Here is a 16,445-nt window from a genome sequence, read left to right on the forward strand (position 1 = left end):
GTTTTGTTTTTTTAATCAGGAATGCTCTTCAGTAATTGTCTGTTAAAACAAGTAGAGAGTAGTATAAAATTATTTGAAGTGTATTTTATTTTATCATCTTTATTCTCAGCAAGATGTTTTCATGGTATTTCATGATGTATATGGTTCTTTTGGGTTATTTTAATCTGCAGAGAGAGCGGACACAGCCATTATCTACATTAGCTGCTGCTTGTTTAGTATGAGAGAATATCAGTTTATGAACTCTATCCGTGTGTGAACATGGTGCTTCACCACACGGAACTGGGTGCCCTGCTTCAAACATGCCCGCTCTTCTGTGCCATTGTACTTTTTGTCTGCTCTTTCCTTCCCTTCTCTGTTTGGCAAAATCCGGCTTAATTTAGCAAGGCTGTGGATCAGTATTCTCTTTTTTTTTTTTTTTTAAGATTTTATTTATTTATTTGACAGAGATCACAAGTAGGCAGAGAGAGAGAGGAAGGGAAGCAGGCTCCCTGCTGAGCAGAGAGCCCAATGTGGGGCTCGATCCCAGGACCCTGAGATCATGACCTGAGCCGAAGGCAGAGGCTTTAACCCACTGAGCCACCCAGGCGCCCCAATTTAGCAAGGCTGTGAAGGAAATTATAGGTGAGGTGTTCCTGGAACCTTCTGTCATGAGTCCGTCAGCCTAGATGGGACTGGGAACGGTGTATTATTTTCTTTGTTCCTCTGTAGTCTCTTGATAAATAAATTATTAAATATATTTGAGCCAAATAACACATTATTTATTCATTTTCTACCCATGTCTTTTGAACATTTACTATTTTCTATATATTACTCTAGTTACTCATGATTCTAAGCTTAGTAAAATCATGTTGTGTGTCTAGTGAGAAAAAGGAATGATTTCTCTTCCTATGAAACTCACCGTCCACAATCACCATCCTTCGTCATGCATCAGTATGTAGATAGGTGATAGTGAATATCAGCTGTGATGCATGATCAGAAGACCTGTTAGAGCACAAGTTGTTGTACTCATGTGCAGAACTTCTGATTTAATAGGTCTGGCCAGAGTCTACAGGGGAGAACTTGCATTTTTAACAAATTCCCATTGGTGCAAATGATATTCTGGGGACCACATTTGAGAACCATTGATCTGAGTTTTTCTCTTATGCTGTGTGTGCTCACAGTGGGTAGAGTGAAGGCCCAAACACAAAGACTTACCATGGAACCTTTTTTGTTATAATTAAAGTTAACCTTATTATTTTAAGCTACTCTTCTTAATGATTTCAAATTCAGTAGGTTAAAATAGAGAAACTGGATTTTATGCCTTCGTTTCCTCTTCCTTGCTAGCATGATGATGTACAGGTCAATTAGCTTCTGAACTCTTTACTTTTTCTATAAAATGAGGAGGACAGTAGCTTTATCGAATTTGGGGGATTAAATGACTTAATTTTTGTGAAAAGCATTTTACACACTCTAAATAGTCTTGTTATTTGTTTGCTTATGTTTGTCAGAGTCTAGCATTCCAGAAACTAGGGATGGAATCTAGACTCGTGAGCAGCAGTGGTGCCTGCAAGGACCCTGGGGCGTGTGCTCCTGCACGGTCGTTCCTGGCACAGCAGCGGCACATCACCAACACCAGAAGAAACCTCTCTGTCAAAGTTCCTGCTACCACACCCGATTAAACTACAACAGAAAACATAAACAGAAGTGCCCTTAAAATAGTTTATATCCTTCAGTTAACTTCCAGGTTGGAAAAGAAATTGATGGTAGTGGATATCAGCTATTTAAAAATCAGTATGCATAAAATGAATTTTGTCAGCTGACTTTGGAAACAAAATACAGAATTAGCTGTTTCTCTAAGGGAGCACACTTGAGTAATTGGAAGATGTAATTAGGCACACATCTCAAACAGTTGTCTTCTGAGAGTGTTGTAAGTTCATATTGACTTGGTATATTTTAGTTTAATGTCTTCAGTTTTACCAGTAACTTGGTTAATTTACAATGTGTAATCAGTAGTAAGTAAGTTAAAAACATATCTATATTCGTTTTATTGTTTTGGTTATAAAAATAGTCTTGAGGTACTTGGAGAACTATACAAGTTATATTTTTTGACTTGAGATATATATATAGATATATATATAGATATATAAGGTTTTACCTCTATCCTCAAATCTGTCATCAGGTGGGTCTATTTTATCATGTAATGGAAGATTGGACTGTTGCAGTGACTTCTGCCATAGTAAAAGGGACTAGTTGGAGATTCTGCAGATCCAGGAGACTTCACAGTTCTTCTGTGTCCCTGCTGTAAACGAGGGCTTCTGTACAGCATGGTTGACATGCTAACGGTATGGAATGAATGGACTTTTACAAAAGGTGATTTTTCTGGTGGGAAGCAAGGCAAAAAATATAATTTGTGTGAAACAGTATACCTGTTTTTAGTATGATTATAATTATTGCTTTTAAGCATAGGATAATCAGGGCTTTTGTTGAAAAACATACTATAATAGTTTTTTCCATGTACTGCAAGGAGGTGGTACAGTGAGGAAACAGTCTGGAATCCACCTGACTTGTGTTTACGAATTTAAGGAACCTGTTTGGGACTCAGTTCTTGGTATTCAGTGCACTTCTGTCCAAAGCTCATCTTTTCACAGGTGTTGTTTTCTAATTTGGGGGGCCACTTTTAAGAGTCACACTTCAGAACTTTAGTTGAATTAAATCTGTGCTGTCCAGTATCGTAGCCACAAGCCATGTGTGGCAATTTCAATAAAACTAATTAAGATGAAAAATTCAGTTCCTTGGTCATCCGCCACATTTCCAGATGCTCAGCAGCCACGTGTGGCTGGTGGCTACTGTATTGGAAAGTGCAGATATAAAAAAGGTCCATCATTGCAAAAAGTTCTGTTGGACGGTGCTGTACTAAACCTTTTTATAGTAACTTTGAAATACTCTTTGATATTTGACAACAAAAGAAGAAAAATGTCAGAGCTATTTCAGATATGAAACGGAACTGAATTGTGACATAACGAGCAGTTTGCATTCCTTAGAGTTGAATAGCTTATGTTGTGACGTTCATTGTTAACCTTTCCAGCCGTTCACAACTGCATACCTATCAGTGGATGTCTGAGCCATGTGATCGGGCCCAAGTACTGGCCTCTGCTCTAGGTGTAGAGCAGCAACCATAAACAATATATATAAGCAAAATGGATATTTTTGTGTTTCAATACAATTTTATTTACAAAATTGGACATAGGACAGATTTGGCCTGCAGTAGACCCCGGTCTGGATTTTATTGTCAGCCTTTCTTTGTGTATATGAGTATTGTTCCATTTACAGTATTACTCAATTAAATACTTGGTTTCTAGATTTTCTACCGGTCCATTTTTTTCTAATCACCGACGATACACGAATTTCCTACTGCAGGTAGGTCTCTTAAGACTAGGAAGCAGCTCCCGGGATGTGTTGTCTCATCAGGGTTACTTCTGTTGACTACCTCTTAGATTTTGATGTTTTTTTATTGGTGCAATTTTTTTGTTGGTTTGCATTTTTGTATATTCTTAGAGTCTGCTTGCCTGCAACTTTTAGTGAACTGAAATAGCCCTTTGAAAATATTTTAGCATGCTATTAAAATTTTCCAGATATTATGGCATTTTGGTATATTTGGTCAATGTAAAACATCTGCTCCTTTGGTGTTTACTACTTGCTTAGTAGTAGCTACTTTACTACTTGAGATTTTACAAGCTCTTCAAGCTCTCTTTTATTGGAATTTATTGTAAAACATCAATTTCAATAAATTAGTATTTTCACAGTCAATTAGTCATAGATTTTCAATTATTGTATTTGGAATTTCTAAATAATTCATGCAATTTCTGAATTAGGACAGAAGGCTAGATTCTTTTTTTAATAGAGAAAAAATTTTGTGATTTATCACTTTTCTAGTTGATAAGTGGAATTTAAGACGCTCAATATAGAGGTATTTATACAAGAGTAATGTAAAGTTCTGTATTATTGTGATTAACCATACGGAAATTCAGGAACTGATCAGAAGTGAGATTCTTTTCCACATCTGGTTAATGTAGTGAGATTGACACCCTGTGGGTGGCGCAGCATTACAAATATTCATCACGAACCATGATTTATCCATGACTGTGTTGTGAGGCTTGAGTGCACATGCCAGGGAGGAGAAATCCAGCATTTCTCTGTCTGAGAAGGAATTGAATGTCTCAGTGATAAAAGATTAAACCACAGACCAATTTGAAAATGATCCGTAATTTTGAGCATTTGCTCTGAGATGAATATTCCTCTTTTTAAAATAAAAAGTGTGTATATGTATGACAGTGATCACTTAATATATTGAGAAATATTTGAAGTTCATTCTATTTTTTCAATGAGTAAGGCTATTGAACTGATGATTTAATATAGATTAAGAATTAATGTCTTATCTAGAAACACTAAACTGAGTATCCTTCATTAAAATGTCATTACCTTTGGTAACTGGATTGCTAATTTGAGCGTTAGATAATGCTTCTACAGCGACACCTCTTTGTGTATTTTGGCACATTTGGCTCTGTGGGGTGGCTTTTAGGTAACGGTACTGTGTTAGGTTCTCCGTATGCATATTTAATGCGAAACATTCCTATGTAAAAATGTGTGTGTCTGGTTATATGCATACATTCCTATTGTGAACCTGTAGATGGCAAAGTAGTTTGGAAGTTTGTAAAGCACAGCCGTTAAAGAAAACAGTGTGCGGTTATTAAACTTGGTGTAGCTCCAACGTTACGTTTGCTTTGTAAAAAGTTCTTTCTATTTTCCATGGCAAAGACTTTGACACTTGAAAAATAGAAGCAATACTTGATTTATTTTTGTAAGTATTTAGGATATTATTTTAAATGATTGTCCAATAACAGTATAATAGTTGTGAAAGGTTTTTAATAAACTTCCTGATTTCTGTGTCTGACAGTTACAGTGGGTTTTTTAGTGGGTACAAGTGCACTGTTTATTTGCTGCTTTAAATAAAGGATTTCAAATATTTAGTTTGTTAAAGAAAAATAATTGCGTCAACTTAATTCCTCTAACTTTGTTTTTCATTTGAATTTTTTGGTGAATAAGAAGATGTGTAAAAGTGATTTGCTCGTGTTCCCTTTTATGTCTCCAGTTCCATCACTGTAATCTAGACATTTTGCATTACCATGAAATCCAGAATATTTCTGGGTTTTCTTTGGCAGAGATTACTATTTACCTCTTCACATCCATTCTCCCCTTCTTCCTTCAGTAAGAGAATGCCATATTTTTAGTTTGTTACATTTGCCATCCAATGATGGGGAGTGGAGGCAGGGAGAATAACTATTTCCCAGACACCATTGTAACTAGGTGGGGCCATTTAACGAAGTTCTGGCCAAAAGGGTGTGAATAGTAGTGAGGGGGATCCCTCAGGGACAGTAGAACAAGGAAGAAGACACTTGGATCTCTGATACTGCTGTCCAGTCATACCAGCTGTCACTTCCAGCCCAAATTTCTCATAAGCAGTTTTTTTAAAAGCTACTTTATTTTTTTCCCCAGCATCCTACTTTTTCCCCCTAATCTCTACATGTTTGTTAAAATGAGTTGTGAAATTTTTAGGAAAATTCAGGTGTTCCATGTTCTTGGAACAGGTCTTGGAAAGGTTTAACGCTGCTACTGTTTAAGAAATGCTCATAAATAGTTCTTTTATCACATGAATGAATGTCATGCGCCAAATATGCAAAAATGGTGAAAAAAGTGAAAACTCATCTCAATTTAGATGGATCCCTATGTTCCCAAAACTACATGATTCTATAAATCTAACTTTCTGAACTTAGCAATAAATCCTGGACCAACATCATCACATAATTTTGTGATTAGTTCACTAAGAACACCCGAAGGTTCTTGACCTGCACAGACCAATATGGTGGTTGCAAGCCACCACAGGTATTAAAACACAAATTTTAATTAAGTTTTATTCCCTCACAGCCACACATGCCTCGTGGCTCCAGTGTCGGACCGTTCAAGGAAGGAAATTTCAGTCGTCCCAGAAAATGGAATTGGACAGCTCTGTTCTAGATGCCTAGGTTGAATGTATACATTCTGCATCTCTGAAGTTTCAGGGGGTTTTGCAATCCCAGAAGTGTAGTGAAGTAAAACTTTGAGATCTCTTGCTGTACACAATGGCATGCTCAGGGGTAGAGCTGCAGTCGGATTCCAAAGCTGGCCATGGTTTTGATGACGAAGCACTCCACTCCCTGGTTGCCTGGGCGGCAGCCACCTTGCTATCAGTAAGTGGTAAAAACGGCAATTTAGACGTCTTGCCTCTTGCTTCAGCTCAAATATTTCCCTCTTCTGTAAATCCTTCCAAGGTTTCTCAAACAACATAAGAGCTATTTTTCTGAAATTTTCCAACCCTGTCTTCGTGACCTTAATGTGATCTACTTTGTTTTTCCCTCAAATGTCTGCCCCATTACACTAAATTTCTTGAGATCATTGGCCATACCTTGTTATCTGTTTCCCCTGCAGCACAGTGTCTTCTACACAGTCAGTACATATGTACCAGCCAAACTAGGCTTGCTGATGAGGTACAGAATTTCTTTAGAAATCCAGTCTCAAGACGCTCTGAAGAGATAAGGGAAGTGCACTGAAGGAGCATCCAAATAGACAAGAAATTAAGAAATGCTCCATCCATGGACTCAACGAATACGCAGCCTCGCATGGATCCATAGCTCTGAGAGAAATCCGGAAAAACAGTTGAGGGGGAATTGTGCATACTAGGTGACTAAGGATGTACTCCCATTGAAATAGGTAGGAAAAGCTGAAACAGACTCTCAGCATAAACCCCGCCCCCGGCAATGTGCTGTGCCATTGGAGGGAGACCCCCCAACAACCAGCTGCTCCCTAGGGAGTGAAAGGTTTGTACCATACATCTGCCGTGCCAACCTTTATGGCTGCTACCTGAAGAATGAGGTTCTAACTAAGCCATCTCTGGGAGCTGATGGGGCCTGGTATTTGCTAGTCTCCTAGGACCTCAAAGAGCAAGGATGTGGTTTTTTTATTTTTTTTTTATCTTGTATTTATTTACATTTAATTAACCAACATATATTACATCTCTAGCTTTCGACGTAATGTTCAGTGATTCATTAGTTGCTTATAACACCCAGTGTTCATCACATCATGTGCCATCCTCAGTGCCCATCACCCAGTTACCCCAGCCCCCCACACACCTCCCATTTCACAACTCTGTTTGTTTCCTGGAGTCCAGAGTGTCTCATGGTTGGTCTCCCGCTCTGATTTCTTCCCATTCAGTTTTCCCTCCCTGCCCCTGTGATCCTCTGTGCTATTTCTTATGTTCCACATATGAGTGATGAAACCATATGATAATTGTCTTTCTCTGATTGACGTATTTCTCTTAGCACAATACCCTCCAGTTAGAAAGATGTGGTTTTAAATGGGTGCACTGACACTTTCTGGGGCTCTTCCCCTGGCTCAGTGCTGTGGAGCAGGCAGTAAAGCTCCACTCTGGGTTTCTCCCTGGAGGGTTGACTGCACATCTAGCACTCTAACTTTACCCGCTGCCTGAGGATTTACCTACTAACTAGCTTGCATGTAGAAGCTGATGGGATAGGCAATTACCATCCTCTGGGAGCTTGAGCAAGCTTGTGAGCACTAACTGTAGCTTCTCCTACTGGCTCACTCCAGTGAAAAAACCTAGCTTTCAGCTTCTCCCTGAAAGGAGTTGAACTATCCATCTGCTACCGTGACTTTTCCAGCTGCTGCTTGATGGTCTAACTTCTTTCTTGTCTCTAGGAGTTGACAAGGCACAGCCTTCACTAGTCCCTTTGGGTCTACAGAGAAAGCAGCAGTTTTGAGTGGCCCTGCAGCCCCTTGTTATGACTCCTCATCCCGGCTCACTCTGCAATATTATCCAACATCTGGATAGAGAGACTATACTACTGCCTGACTTTTCCGATTGCTGCCTGATAGTTTGTCTTCTAACTTGCCTATTTCTGGGAGCTGACTTGCACAGGTAATGACTAATCTTTTGGAAGTTTTGAACAGGTGTATGGGCACTTCACACAGCTCCTATACCCAGCATGATATAGGAATAAAACTAAGTCCCCAGCTTCTCCCTAGAAGGAGTTCAACTTCACACTTTAGCTCTCTCCCCCCCAGCCAGGCTCTTCAGCTGCTACCAAGGGACTGGCTTCTAACCCAGTTATCTATGAGAGCGAGCATGACCCAGCACTTGCTAGGACCCTGGGGGCAACAGAGAACAAAAGAGCCATTTGAAAGAGTGTATGGTCGCCATGAGAGAGAGGGATTTGCCACAACTCCTCTCCAAACTCATTGTGGAGCAGATGAGTGATGAACTCCTGCTCCCAGCTTCTCCCTGAGAAGAGAAGGAATTGGACCTCACACCTAGTGCTCCAAACTTTTCCAGCTGCTATTCGGGGAATTGGCTTTTATCTTACCTGTCTTGAGCACTGACAGGACTTGGCATACTCTATTCTCTTGGGGGCCACTAAAAACAAAGATGACAGCTTGGACAAGCATGAAGGTTTGAGAGGCATTCAGAGTCTCTGGCCAGGCTGATTAGTGAAGCTTATCTCCTATATGAGGCCAGTCTGTGAAGACTGGGAGATGTGGGTGTTTTATCTGATGTGCAGTCTCAAGGAAAATGACGAAAGAGGAAAATCTGTTCTAGATAAAAGAACAAGGTAAATCTCCAGAAACTGACCCTAATGAAATGGAGATTTCTGATTTATCTAACAGAATTAAAAATAATGATGATAAAGGTGTTCACTGAAGTCTAGAGAGTAATGCATGAGCTAAGTGAGAATGTCAACAAAGAGAAAATATTAAGAAGCACCAAACAGAAATCACAGAGTTGAAGAACACAGTAACTAAAATAAAAAATTCAAAAGTAAGCTTTAGTGACAGACTAGATTAAGCAGAAGAAAGGACTAACAAACGAAAAGGTCATTGGAAATCATTTGGTAAAATGGGCAAAAAGAAAAAAGAATGAAAAAGTGAAGAGAGCTTATGAGACTTAGAGGATACTCATTATGGAAGTCCCAGAAGGAAGAAAGAGAGATGGGCAGAAGGCTTATTCAAAGAAGTAACACCTGAAAACTTTCCAAACCTGGAAGAAAAAAATAGAAATCCAGATCCACGAGGCCCAAAGGATACCAAGTAAAATGAAAGAGACTCACACCAAGACACATTATAATCAAATTGTCAAAAGTTAAAGACAGAATTTTGACATAAGAGAAAAATGACGTGTTACACACAAGGAAACTCCCTTAAGATTATGGGCAGATTTTTCAGCAGAACTGCAGTCCAGAAGGAAGTGGGATGATAAATTCAGAAAACTGAAAGAAAAAAAAATCCCACCACCCCATGAATCCTTATCCTGACAAACCTGTCCTTCAAAGATAAAGGGGTGGTAAAGGTTGTTAGATAAACAAAAGCTGAAAGAATTCATCACCACTAGACTTGCCTGAAAATACGTACGAAAGGGGGTTCTTAAAGTTGAAATGAAATAATGCTAAAACGCAGCACAAGAGCGTAAGGAAGCGTGAAAGTCATTGGCCAAGGTAAATGTAATGTGACACTACTTCACAGTGGTGAATAAGCGACAGAATATTAATTACTGTGAATGAGGTTAATGGACACACAATATAAATAGATGTCAATTGTGACATCACTAACGTTTCATGTTAGGGGGAAAGAGAGGTAAAAGTATACAGGATTGTTTATAAGTGAAATTATCCACTTGAAATTGACTGTTAAGATAGTTTATGTAAGTCCCATAGAAAAAGTACAGAAGTTACATAAAATGAGGAAAAAATCAAAGCCTATCAATAAAAAAAAATGCACAAAGGAAGACAGCAGGAGAGAAGAATTTCAAAAAGAATGATAAAATCGTTTAACAAAAGGGTAATAATAAATTCTTCTGTATCAATAGTTGTTTTAAATGAAAATTGATTAAACTTATCAATCAAAAGGTACAGAGCAGCTGAATGGGTTAAAAAAAAAACTCAGGACTATGTGCTATCCGTAAGAAAGAATAAAGCAGGCTAGAAAGTAAAGTGCTAATAGAAATGGGAGACAGTCCTTTCCTATGGCAACCAGAAGAAATCAGGAGTATTTTTCAACCTTGAAAAAAGAAGGAAACACTGCTGTTGGCAACAAGGGTGAACCTGGAGGACATTGTGCTACGTGAAATTAGACAGTGAAAGACAAATGCTGCATGATGTCACTTAAGTGTGAAATCTGAAACCGAACTCATAAAAACAGGGAGTAAAACTGTGGTTGCCCAGAGACTGGAGGATGGGGGAAATGGGGTGGTGTTCATTAAAGAGTACAAAGGTTCAGTTATGTGTGATGAGTAAGTTCTGGAGATCTAATATACGTCGTGATGTTGACAGTTAACAATGCTGCATTTCATACTTGAAATTTCTGAAAGGATAGCTCCTAACTCCCTGCCCACCGTCCCCCCCACACAAAGTTAACTACAGAGATGATGGATAAGTTACACAGCTTGACTGTAGTGATTTTCTTCACAATGAGTACTTACATATAAAAATAAGTTCTACACTATAAATATATTCAAAAATATCTCCTATTAAAGGCTTTTAAATTGAAATAGTATTAATTAGAATTTATTAATATTTTAAGTTGTTAAGAATAGTTTATCCTAAGTTTTTTTGTTTCATAAATCCAGTGCCTAGGTGTCATCAAGGAGTTTCTGTTGTTCACTTTGTGTCCTGTGTGCCGAACATAGTTTGCTATTTCTTTATGTGGTGTATAATTGGTTTGTTAAAAATTTGACCTATTAAATGATACAATGTGGAAATTCTGGAAATCAAGAACCACCCTGAGGTGGTGGTTATTACTGTTGTAGGTCTGTTATTATTACTGTTGTAGTTTGTGTTGCCTCTTGTTTGGTGACTTTCTGGGACGGATTCTGTAAAATTTCTGTTCTCCATCACCTGCAGTGACTGGATGTTCTGCTGTTAGTACCGTGTTCAGCTCAGGTTCAGACAGAGGGTTCCTTAAATGCCTTGAAACCAGTAAGGCTCTCGCGGCTCTGCCTATGAGGCAGGTTACATCTTAGTCATGCTAGCAGGTAGTTCACAATTCTTAGATTTAATTTGCTGCTCATGCAGAGACTCAAGGTCAGCCAGAATGAGAGATTAAGGCCTTCTCAGATCCTTCCTGGCCATGCACAGAGTCCTTGCATGTGCTTGGCCTTTTAGATTCCCAGAGATGTGTCAGAGCCATTGGAAGCTTCCATGGACTTCTCCTTCCCCAGTTTTCCCTTGTAATCCTCTTGTTAGCACCAACTGGTATCCCCACCCTGGTTATCACAGTGTTGCACAATTGTTACCCTTTTTTTTTTTTTTTTTCAACAAATACTCACTTTTTTCACACAGACTCCACTTTGAGTCAGGACAAATAAAGACAAGCCCTGAGAATGGGGCTTTTCGGTGAACTGCCAGACAGGTCAAATGGTGACAGCTGTCTGGGCACGGGCCTTTGGGGTGCTCCAAACCCATCCTGCCCCCTCCAGTGGTTCCTTGGCACTTGGTTTTATCAGCTCCGTGGTTGCGAAGCTGCTGCTTTTTAAGGAGACTGCAGAGCTGGGGAGAAGAGAATGGGACTAGGGTAAGTTAAATGCCACAGAGCTTGCCGTTCTTACTGAGATCCAGCTCTTTTATTGTTTTTCCACCTTAAACAAATGCTCAGATTGTGGCAAGACGTTGATTACTTTTCAGAGTTCTGGGAATATGGATTTTGACAACTTTTGTTAGTTTTCTAGATGCTTTTGTGGAAGAGTGGCTTTTTGGAGGTCCTTACTTTGCCATTTCAGAATTTTCTCTGCACAGGTGAGATTTCTAGAACTAGAAGGGACCTTAGTGTACAGTCTTTGAATGTGCAGTTAGGGCACAGAGAGCCCAGAGACTTGCTACTTAGCCACAGGAAATGTCTGACACTGGACCGTTGGTGCTCCTGCTCTGTCTCAGTCCCTCAGCTGCTCTCCCCCATCCTATAAGTCCAACAAACATTTACTGAGCATCGACTCTGCACCAAAACTGTTAGGGATGGAGCCTGGGTGAGCAAGGCACAGCTGCCTCCAAAAACCTCAGTGTAACTGGGAGATTATTTGGATAAAGGAAATGAAAACTTTTGAATAAAATCCTCAGAGAATGGAGGAGGGATCAACAAAGTGGCTGAGAGTCAAGAAAAATGTCACTGAAGAGTTGACATTTAGACTGGGTCTGTCCTGTGTCATGAGATACTTCTTCCAGAAAAAAGAAGCATCTATAAACACATGACGATGACAAAGGACCTAGTCTGTCTAGGAGATGGAGAGGAGCTCACTTGTTTGGCAGAAACATTAAAAGATGTGACTGATGAAGCGAGCAGGTTTCAGATCACAAAAATTATCATATACCCGGCCAAGGAGCAGGCCCACACCTACGGGCCCTGCACAGTCCACACGCAGAGGCGCCATTCCCCTAGATGGCCCGCGGAGGCCCCCAGGGGTTGCACAGTGTGGGCAGCCCATCAGAGGATTTATAATGATCTTGTAGTTAATAGGGAGAGTCTATTGCTTTGTGATCCAGCGAGGAAAAGATCAAATCGTCTAGAAGAAAAACTGTATAAATCACAAGTTTTTGCCTGAAACAACTGTAACAGCATTACAGCTACAATTTAATCTATCACATGCCAAGTGTACTGTGACTTTATTATATATAATATAAATGTATATGTTTAATATGTATTAAAGTAGCATTTTATATATAGTATATATATTATATGTATATACACGTATATATAGAGAGAGACCCACATGCATATTTGGTATTCACAGTAACTACAAACACAAATATATATGGTCCTCTCAATGAAAATGCTGATGTATCAGACAGTTGAGGATAACTTATGCTGCATAACCCAAAATCCCCAAATCTTAGTGGCTCACAACAAAATAGGTTTGTTTTATTGCATGTCTACCATGAACCAGTTGGGACTCTGCATTATGTCTTTGTCACCTGGATGTAAGCTGACAGACCTTTATCTGGGACATTGCTGATCATGTGGCAGAGAAAAAAGAAACATGTTGAACTTGTGGAACTTCTGCTATTTTATTGAGCATGTGACATGGCCATTCTTGGATGTATCAAGGCAATTATCCATAACTGTCCCATGGAGCCGAGAACCACAAGGAGAGACAACCCAGAGAGGGATAGTGGCCCTTTTGATCAGTTTCATAATTTACCAAAGTAGGTATAATTTAATTCTATTTTGCAGATTAGGATACAAGTTGAAGAAAGTAAAGTAGCCTGTTTAATTCACAGGCAGAAGTTAATAAATGGTAAAACCTTGAACTGAATTTAGGCATGGCCCGCAGTCCACCCCCTTGAATCTTTAATGTTGTTTTATGTATCTCAGAGCCTTCTGATATCTTTGGACCTTTGATGTATTTGGACTAAGAGACACCTCTGTTCTGACCCTGACTGTTGCAACAGGCATCATCAACGATTCCATGCCAGCCCCTGAAAGTGGGCCTTTGCATTCGACCCTTTATTCTTGCTTAATTTCTTCTCTGCTTCAAAAGCAGAGGGAAAAGTTCTTAGCTTTTCAGAGCAGAACATACAGCTGATGGTGAATGCACAAAAACACAGTGTGACCTAGATAGTACAAAATACCCATCCAGGGGCATCAGCCTATTCTTAAGAAATAAGCATGGGGAAAAGGAATAGGTGGCCCCATTCCAGAAAGCCACCTGGGAAATGGAACAGACACAGCGAGGTAAGAACAAGCCTGCACTCCTCCTACCTTGCTCCTGAAGGATTGTAACAGAAGTTGGCATGAGGACTGAGAAATAGGTCATTGGAATCAGGTGAAAAGGACAGAGGGGTAGTGGCAGAGATCTGATTTGGAGTGATAGGTCTAATCTAGCACCCGCCCATAATGATTCTACCTTATATTATTAATTCACTATTTTTGGAGTCCTATCATGTTCCAGGCACTGTTCTTGAATAAGACAGATACTGTTCCTGCCCTCAAGGAATATATTAGTTAGCTACTGCTGTGTAACAGTGCATCTGAAAACACAGTGGCTTAAAACAATAACCATTTAACTCCTAAAGCTCTGGGTGGCAGTTTAGGCTGGGTTCGGCCGGGCACTTCTTGTCTCAGCTGGGATCACTCATGCGTCTGGCATTCAGCTGCTGGATATGCTTGGGTCCAGCTCATCTCGGATGCTCTCAGCAGAGCTCTGGTGGTTGGCCAGCTGTCAGCTAGCGATGCAACAGCAATGACTGGACTGTGTTTCTCATCCTCCATCGGGTTACACAGGCCTGTTTAAATGGTGGTAGCAGAGTTCCAGAGGAGCAGGCAGAAGCACACAAGGTCTCCACCTTAGGGAAAAAGACCTCCCATACGGTTTAGTCCAGTTTGGCAGGTGTTTTTGTGTTTGTTTGTATTGGAGTTTGACGTCAAATTCCATGGACCATCAGTGTTACCTGACCTTCAATTTTCTGGCCATTGTCTCCCCTTAGCAACTGCATGCAGAAGGACTGAGCAGGATTCTGGCATTTCTGGTTCCCTACTATAAAATACTGTACCAGGGCTCTGTTGAGTTTAGGCTGGTAATATTTAACCATTCAGAAGCTGACCAGGGTCATCTGTTTGCCAGAAAAGTTCACACCCACCCCATAGTTAAATCCTTGAGGAAAGATGCCTGATAGAGGAATTGAGGCAAACAGATACTCTTAAGGATGGAAGATAAATTCCACATTGTTTCCCAAACATGTTCCCCGCATTTAATTGGTAGTGGTCACACTCTGCTTGGTCCTGATTCCAAAGCCAGTGTAGTATTCCCTTAAGTAAACCACAGAAACTGCTTCCTCATAGAAACGTGCATATAAATAGGGAGTACTAGCTGCCTGGCTGACTTCCCAGAGGGCCATTCTAGGGTGGGATCAAGATAAAGCTTGGATCGTGCCAGCAAGTTTGACAGCGTTTGAGGTCAGCCTCTGGCTGTCCCAGGGTCCAAATTCTAGCTCTTATCAAACATTTGGCACCACTGTGACCTGAGCCACCTCCACAGGCTAGAAGCAAATCCCTGTCTAAAGAAGCAAGCAGGAAAAAGGCAGATTTCAGCTCTAATTTTTCTGATAAGCTGTATGGTTTCCAAATCACTCAAAGTCCATTCCTTTAGAGGAGGAATCGTTACCTGCTTTTCATCTCCTGGGTGAAAAGGTTAATCATTCACAACATAACGGATCTGCTCAAGGCTCCATCAGAGAAAACAGCAAGGCTGGGATTCGGATTGTGCTTCCTCTGAGTTCAATTCCTATGACTGTCCCTTAGAGTCACGTTCCATTTCACCACCTCCCTTCTGAGGAGGTGCCAGTGCCTTCAAGGACACCACACTTCTTGCTTTCCTTTCTCCTCTCCCTGCCCAACGACTTCAGACATCAGGACCGAGGGACTGCACAGAGTCGGTGGTTGACTGGGGAGATGGTAAGGCCCGTTCTGTACTTCAAGCTCAGCTTCTCATCGTTGGGGGCCCTGAAGGTAAATTTTTGCACAAGGGAAGTGAAGAAAATAAACAGCTCAGACTTGGCCAGCTGTTCTCCAAGGCACACCCGCTTTCCTGAAAGGCAAAAGCATAAGACAAGTCATCTTTCCATCTGGTGTGGGTGCCCACCTGGGACTGACATCTCCTACTTCTTGCAAAACCTAAGCAGAAGAAGGGGCTGGTAGGCCCCAGAGCTTTATGTACAGAGGCTCATCTAATCTGACAACCATCCAGGCCAAAGTGTAAGTCTGGACTCAAAAACTCCCAATGCTTTCAGGGGTCAGGCAGCTGCCCCACAGGGTGAAGTCACAGGGTATAGGACAAAAGAGGAGGGAGGCCTGGGTTGACCTCAAAAGTGGAACTGTTAGCTGAAAGGCTTTTCAAAAATCAGTCAGCAAACAACATTAGCAGACAGCAGAACAAAAAACTCTGTGTTGATTAATATTTTTCATTCCTTAGGACTGTAGAAAAGTATAAGCCAATAAATTTCAGAGCAGAGTTTCTAAAATGCAAGATGTCTTTCCCTTATGTCATGTTTTCCTCCCTCATGACTGTGGATCTCATGGCCATGGATGGCCCTCTACCTTGGAGTTTTCTCAGGCTCTTTCCTTGAATAGTCCTTAAACATAGCAGTCCTTCTCCAGTGGGGATTTTGTTTCTAACGGGGGGGTGGGGAGGGGGGGTCCTTGCCAAATCCCTTGGCCCACAGTTGGCACCATCTCACTCCTTGTTACGTGAGGGAGGAACTGGAGGCAGAGGGAGATCCAGTTCAACTCCTTGCGCCTTCTAGCCATGTGATTTGGGCATCAGGGGGAGCGTGTGTGTGTGTGTGTTTAAAATGGGAACCTTATTTTAGGGGCACCTGGGT

General features: G+C 40.7%; 2 protein-coding genes across 2 annotated transcripts in view; one reads left to right on the forward strand and one right to left on the reverse strand.

The window, feature by feature from the left end:
* HOOK1 (hook microtubule tethering protein 1) overlaps window positions 1–1,727 on the forward strand; it is a 50,872-nt gene extending 49,145 nt beyond the window's left edge. The window contains exon 17 of the mRNA XM_032839774.1: window positions 1,488–1,727. Within this exon, the coding sequence (XP_032695665.1) occupies window positions 1,488–1,658 (171 nt within the window). The 3' untranslated portion in view covers window positions 1,659–1,727. The remainder of the gene's footprint in view (window positions 1–1,487) is intronic.
* Window positions 1,728–14,527: 12,800 nt separating this feature from the next.
* Window positions 14,528–16,445, reverse strand: part of LOC116856384 (cytochrome P450 2J2) — a 36,349-nt gene continuing 34,431 nt past the window's right edge. The window contains exon 9 of the mRNA XM_032839742.1: window positions 14,528–15,652. Within this exon, the coding sequence (XP_032695633.1) occupies window positions 15,474–15,652 (179 nt within the window). The 3' untranslated portion in view covers window positions 14,528–15,473. The remainder of the gene's footprint in view (window positions 15,653–16,445) is intronic.

The sequence above is a fragment of the Lontra canadensis genome, unplaced genomic scaffold (assembly GCF_010015895.1).
Source record: "Lontra canadensis isolate GAN:19392208 unplaced genomic scaffold, GSC_riverotter_1.0 scaffold109, whole genome shotgun sequence".
NCBI lineage: Eukaryota > Metazoa > Chordata > Mammalia > Carnivora > Mustelidae > Lontra > Lontra canadensis.